At 54.1% G+C, this 6000-nt stretch overlaps 1 protein-coding gene across 1 annotated transcript in view; it reads right to left on the reverse strand.

The window, feature by feature from the left end:
* Positions 1-5301, reverse strand: part of CLUH (clustered mitochondria homolog) — a 56422-nt gene extending 51121 nt beyond the window's left edge. Inside the window, exon 1 of the mRNA XM_084651004.1 lies at positions 5074-5301. Coding sequence (XP_084507130.1) covers positions 5074-5209 — 136 coding nt within the window. The 5' untranslated portion in view covers positions 5210-5301. The remainder of the gene's footprint in view (positions 1-5073) is intronic.
* Positions 5302-6000: the final 699 nt, after the last annotated feature.

Genomic DNA, 6000 nt, shown 5'->3' on the forward strand with positions numbered 1-6000 from the left:
ACACCAATGGAATACAATTTGCATGGTTATATACAACATATCTGAAGTGAGTTTAGTGGCCTCAGGACAATTCCCTTTGGACAAGCAACCCTGTCAACCATTACCACAACTGGCGCTAAGTGGTGACTTCAACAGATAGGTCAGGGATTGAATAATACTTTCACCCCTAGAAGTTTCCCCTCCAAATCAGGAGACAGCAGCACACTGACAGAGCAGTGCATGGGGGAGTTTGTACTGCTACTGTTATTAACGCAGCACCTAGTCCGTGGATAGGACAGATCAATCCTAGAATTGCCAGTCAGGCACTTTTTCCATGAGCATGAAACTCAAGACACACAAACACAGGGCTGGATTCTGAGAAGGGTTCAGCATCCATGACTGGAAGGAACTTCCAAAAGACACTGCAGTTGCTTAGCACCTCTAAGAATCAAACCTATGATGGCCCTCTAGAAAGATTTTGAAACTGTACCTAATGTACGACGAAGCCCCAAAACTCAGGCAAACTCCCATCAGAACATCAGTGGGAGTCTGCCTGAGTAAGGACACCAGGATTTCTCCAAAAATAAACATCCATTTCATCTGAATACCTTATGCAAAGACAAAATTAAAGCCAAGTTTCTAGGCATTCAGTACTTGTGTTGTAGGTTCATCATGTAAGAAATTATACATATTACATGGCTCCCTACTTTGTATAGTGTAAACACATGAGCAGGTTCTGGAAAGATCAGAAATTTAACCCCCTTAAAAATACAATTGCCAAAGACAAAATGTGAGTCTGTGACCATGGGAAACCTTTGCACTGTAGCTTAAGCCACATTAATGGGGGAAGATGTATAATGGGAACTTTTTCAAGTGGCCTTCTCCTGCCACATCAGCCACCACAGAATACGCTCTTCTTTCACACAGAACTGCAGTCCGCACATTATTCCAGCATGTTGAAGGAATCTGGGGCTGGTTATTTGATATAATGATGTCAAATTCACCATAAGACTATTGATAAGAGATTTTAACAAAAAATGAAGTAAAGATGAAATCTATACTTAGAAGCTCAAAGCATCATAAAAAGGAGTGAATTCTGAAAGTATAACTCTCTGCTGGGTGGTTTTGCAATCACAATTATGCTAGCGGAGACAGCAGAATAACCATTATTTGTATCACACTAGCAAGTGAAATCTGGGCCCCCTTGTGCTGGGCTCTTACTAGGTATTTGTACAGACAAAGAAAGGTTGAGAGGGAAAGTGACTTGCCCAAGACCACACAGCAGGTCAATGGCAGGGCTGGACACAGACCTGAAGTCTCTCAAATACTAGGGGAAGCCTCCCTGCTCTCCTAATGTAATACAGTTCTTTTCTCTCCTCTTGTACCTTCCACCTCAGCTCCTCAAACACTTTAACACTTATTAACCATGCCACGCATCACCCCTGTGAGGCAGCATCCCTCTTAGGGCCAGGTTCAACCACCTGCTGAAGGTCACACAGCAAGTCAGTGTGGGAGCTGGGAGGGCAGCAGCCCCCCAAAAGCCTAGAACGGAACCCCAGGGGCACTAATCTCCCAGCCCCCAGGGAGGCCGCTGTCTCTTTAAATCCCCGACCCCAGCAGCTCCCTGCCAAGGGCCGCGTGGAACGCCGGGGTCGCTACATTGTCTCAAGCCGGGGCACTGGGAGCTACCACGTGTGCGCGGGGTGGAGGGGGGAGCGGGGTCGTTCTCTCTCCCTTCTCGCGGTCCTGCGCGCTCCACATCAGACTCCGCCCCCCAGGCGAATCCCAGCTCCCGACTCTTTCCTTCCCAGGCCAGGAGCAGACCAACGTGCAAGGGGAATATGGGGGTGTGTGTGTTTCTCTGCGGCGAGGGGATTGAGCAGCCCCCTTCGCTTAGTGACCTTGCCTTAGAGGAGTAAGGGGGGGAGGGGGAGGATAAGGGGGGGGAGGAGAACGCACACCAGCGACGGCACATCCCCGCCCCCCCCCGGGCGGCGGCCCAGTGGTGTGTTCCAGTGAAGGTCACCTTCACCGGCGTTAGCAGAGGAAGCGGCAGGACCAGGCGCTGCCCCCCCCCCCCCCACCGCAGCCCGGCTCCAGCCCAGGCGGGCCGCGGGCGGCTCCCCGCCGCGACAGCCCAATGCTGAGTTCCAGCCCTTCCCCCCTCCCCCGCCCGCTTCTGGCTGACGAGCTGGGGGGGGGGGCAGCCCCCAGCCCCTTCCTTCCTTCCTTCCCTCCCTCCCAGCACTCGGGTCCCCCTTGCCCGCGCGCCCCTAACTCCTCCGCCGACCTGCCCGGTCCCCAGCCAGAACCCCTCTTCTGACCCCCAACACGGAAACCCAGCGCCTCCCCAGCCCATACCAGGGCCCCTTCCGCCGAGGAGAGGCGGTGGTGTCATTCACAGCCCCTCCACAGCGGTTCGGGTTCCCTTCCTCCACGTTTATGCCGATGGAAGGAGATCCCCAGGGTTTTGTTTTTTGTTTTTTTTTGGGGGGGGGTTAAGTTAAAGAAACAGCGATGCCAACTGAATTGGAAGAGATCTGCTCAGACCATGCAAAGGGAATTCGTCCACGGGGGGTGGGGGGGGGAAAGAGAAGGATGAAGGTTAAGAATTTAAACTAAGCAAGCAAAACCCCTCCCTGCAACTGACAATCAAAGCAGGCCGCAGGAGCAATAAAATAATCTGGACGGGTAAGAAGCAGAAGCCCTTTGCTTCCAGTCACTCCTTTCCCCTTTCTTCTCCAACCACCACTAAGCCTCTTCTTTGGGACAGACTGGGTTACCTGAGGTAGCATTAAGTATGTGTAAACGATTTAGGTTAAAGAATTTTATTTGTTTTTGGCTCTCTTACAAAATCTTTCAGGTCTTGTTTACCAAAGATTCTTCTCCACTTGCTTTTCCTTTAGAGCCCCCCCAGTTCAGATCCTAGGTTTCCTAGTTTTGTGGGAAAACCTCTGGGAAGTCCCAGGGATGTACTGTGGTTTCTAACAGCTTGCTTGCAGGGTGGTGGGTTTGAATCTAGCAGAGTTTTCCTTTATTCAAAAGGCTAGTCATTGAAATTAAATAGATATTCAAATGAAAGTTTAATAGTGACTAAAATCTCTTCCCCTCTTCATTGCTGAGCTCTTACTCTCTGCACTGGATAGATCACCATTCATCTAAAGTGGTCAAGTCTAGGCCAGGCCTGAATGTCTCATCCAAAGAACCAGCCAAAATTAAAAACATAATAGAGCAGCAACAAAGAAAAGAAAAGGGCCTAAGCCTTTTAAAAAAGTATTTCTTTCACAAATTTATTCAGAATCCCCCTCCCCCCCCCATGCACAATCCCATCATTTGCTCCAGGATCTCCTTTTAAACACTGAAAGTAAATAAAACCCCGGAGATTTTTTTCTGTATAGCTTTAACCCAGCTGGGGTGGGGAGATAAAGGATAGGAAGACTTTTTACCTCCTCATGCAAAATCAAGTGTATTAAGGCCAGGACCAGGCCAACCCTTTTTAAATACTCCCTCCTTTGAAAGCTGCTCTGCATTCTTGGCATCCATTATCTCCCACCACATATACTGGAATCTCCCAGTGAAGAAACACCTCCTCATATAGGATAAACATAGCAATGCAAGGGAACAGGAGAAGGGGAGAAGACAGACTCCCTAATGCCCCCCTACTTCAGCTCTTTCCCCCCAGGAAGACACCTCAATACAGGAAACTCTCACAGAGCAACAGATGAGGGTCCCCACTGTACAGTCCTGGCTCCACCAGAAAGTATTTCTAACAGTAAGGGTCAGGGGGATCCTCTCTGTACAACATCGCTTAGACAAGCGATCCACCCAATACAGGTGTTCCCACTATGAGCTGTTCTCCTGCAGCCCTCAATGCAATAGGACAGGACGCTTACAGCATACAGATCAGGACCTCACACACAGCATGGGTTGGCCACAGTACACTCTCCGAGAGTATCCCCAGGAAATCAACCCTCTCAAGCACAGCAGAGCTCCCCATGAAGCAGCCCCTCCTTCAACAGGGCAGAGAATCCCCACTGGGCAGCCTCCCCCCTGAATCAGTATGGCTTCCTCTCTGCACAACTTTCCTCACACACTCCCTAATACAAGGGGCTACACACAGAGCGCAGAGGAGAGCTCTCAACCCAACACATGGAGGTTCCTTGCTGCAGTCAGGAATCTGCTCTCCTACATATTAGAAGAAGGCTGCACCTGAGGCGCCCCCTCCCTACTGTGGGGACTCCCCCACATTCGCTGAGTTCTTTGGTACCTCAGGGACATGTGCACAGGGCAAAAGCTTCCCTCCGCATTATGGGCCAGACCCCACTATTCGGGGAGGGTGAACAGGGAGGAGGCCCCCGCCCCCAATCCTGAGGACGTTCCCCAGTGCACAGCCCCCCTTCCCCCAATATACACTGGGAGAAGGCAATAGAAGAGGGCTTCCCCTAGAAGAGGGGGAGTAGCTGGCTCCCTGCTTGCATAACTTCCCTTTTCCCCGCCCACTACCAAGGGTTCCCTCCTCCTCCTTACGCAAACCCCCCCCCCCGCCAATACCCAAGAAGAGGAATCCTGGGGTGGGGGCTTCCCCCCTTCCTGCAGCCCCCCCAACACCCGAGGGGAGCGGGCTGGGGGCGGGGGGGCTTCCCCCCTTCCTGCAGCCCCCCCAACACCCGAGGGGAGCGGGCGGGGGGGCTTCCCCCCTTCCTGCAGCCCCCCCAACACCCGAGGGGAGCGGGCGGGGGGGCTTCCCCCCTTCCTGCAGCCCCCCCAACACCCGAGGGGAGCGGGCTGGGGGGCTTCCCCCCTTCCTGCAGCCCCCCCAACACCCGAGGGGAGCGGGCTGGGGGGCTTCCCCCCTTCCTGCAGCCCCCCCAACACCCGAGGGGAGCGGGCTGGGGGTGGGGGGGCTTCCCCCCTTCCTGCAGCCCCCCCAACACCCGAGGGGAGCGGGCTGGGGGTGGGGGGGCTTCCCCCCTCCTGCAGCCCCCCCAACACCCGAGGGGAGCGGGCTGAGAAGGGGGACAGCCCTCCCCGTGCAGCCCCCCACCCGCGCGGAGGGGGAGGGTTGCGGGGAGCCCCCCGCCCCCCGGCTCTCACCGGAGCTCCCGCAGCGCGGCTCGTTCTCCGGCTGCGGCGGCCGCTTGCTGCTCAGGTGCCCGGGCTCCGGCTGCTCCTCGCTCTGGGCCGTGGCTGGCGCCGCCGCGGGCGGCATCTCGTCCGCTTTAATGACCATGGCCGGCCCCCGTCGCGCCGCTGCCTGCCCCGGACTCCGTGCCCTGCCGCTGCCGCTGGAAGGACAGAGCCAGTCACAGCCCCACGTGGTGCGCACTCCCCTCCGCCACCCCGACCTCTGACACGCCGCGGCCTACGGCTCGGCGGCAGGGACACACCTCCCCGCCTTCCCAAACGCCTTAAAGGGACAGGCGCCTGCCCAGAAAAACCTGTGGGCGTGGGCGGCTTATAGACTGGGCCAAAGTCAGTCTGTCTGGCCGTCCCTACACTCTACCTATCTATCTGTGCCTCTCCACACAGACTAATAATCTGTCTTGAGAGAGCAGGCATGGAATATTTCAGACGGAAAGGTAAATCCTTGTCAGCCTCGTAAACGCCAGGGTACATAGGTGATTATAATGGAAAGTTTGGGCCAATTTAAGTGGAGCCCTGGTTCAACTCTGGCTGTAATCTCAAGAGACGGTCTGTTGTCTGAAGGGATTAACCTGGGACTGGACATCCGAAACGAATCCCCAATTACATCGGCCAACATTTTCAAACGTGAGGCACCCAAATCTTTATTTAGGCAGCTAAACCACGGGGCCTGCTTTCTAAACGCGCTGAGCACCTTCTGACTTCTGGAAATCAGGCCAAGATGCCTAAATATGGAGTTAGGCATCTAACTTTTGGCACCCAAGTTCGAACACTTTGGTCTAAGTATATAGAATATATAGAACCCAGTCTTGCACCCATTAAAGCCAATAGCAAAAATTGATCTATCCGAGTGATTCTCAACCTTTCCAGACGACTGTA

The sequence above is a fragment of the Lepidochelys olivacea genome (genome assembly GCF_965140295.1).
Source record: "Lepidochelys olivacea isolate rLepOli2 genome assembly, chromosome: 17".
In the NCBI taxonomy this organism is placed as follows: domain Eukaryota; kingdom Metazoa; phylum Chordata; order Testudines; family Cheloniidae; genus Lepidochelys; species Lepidochelys olivacea.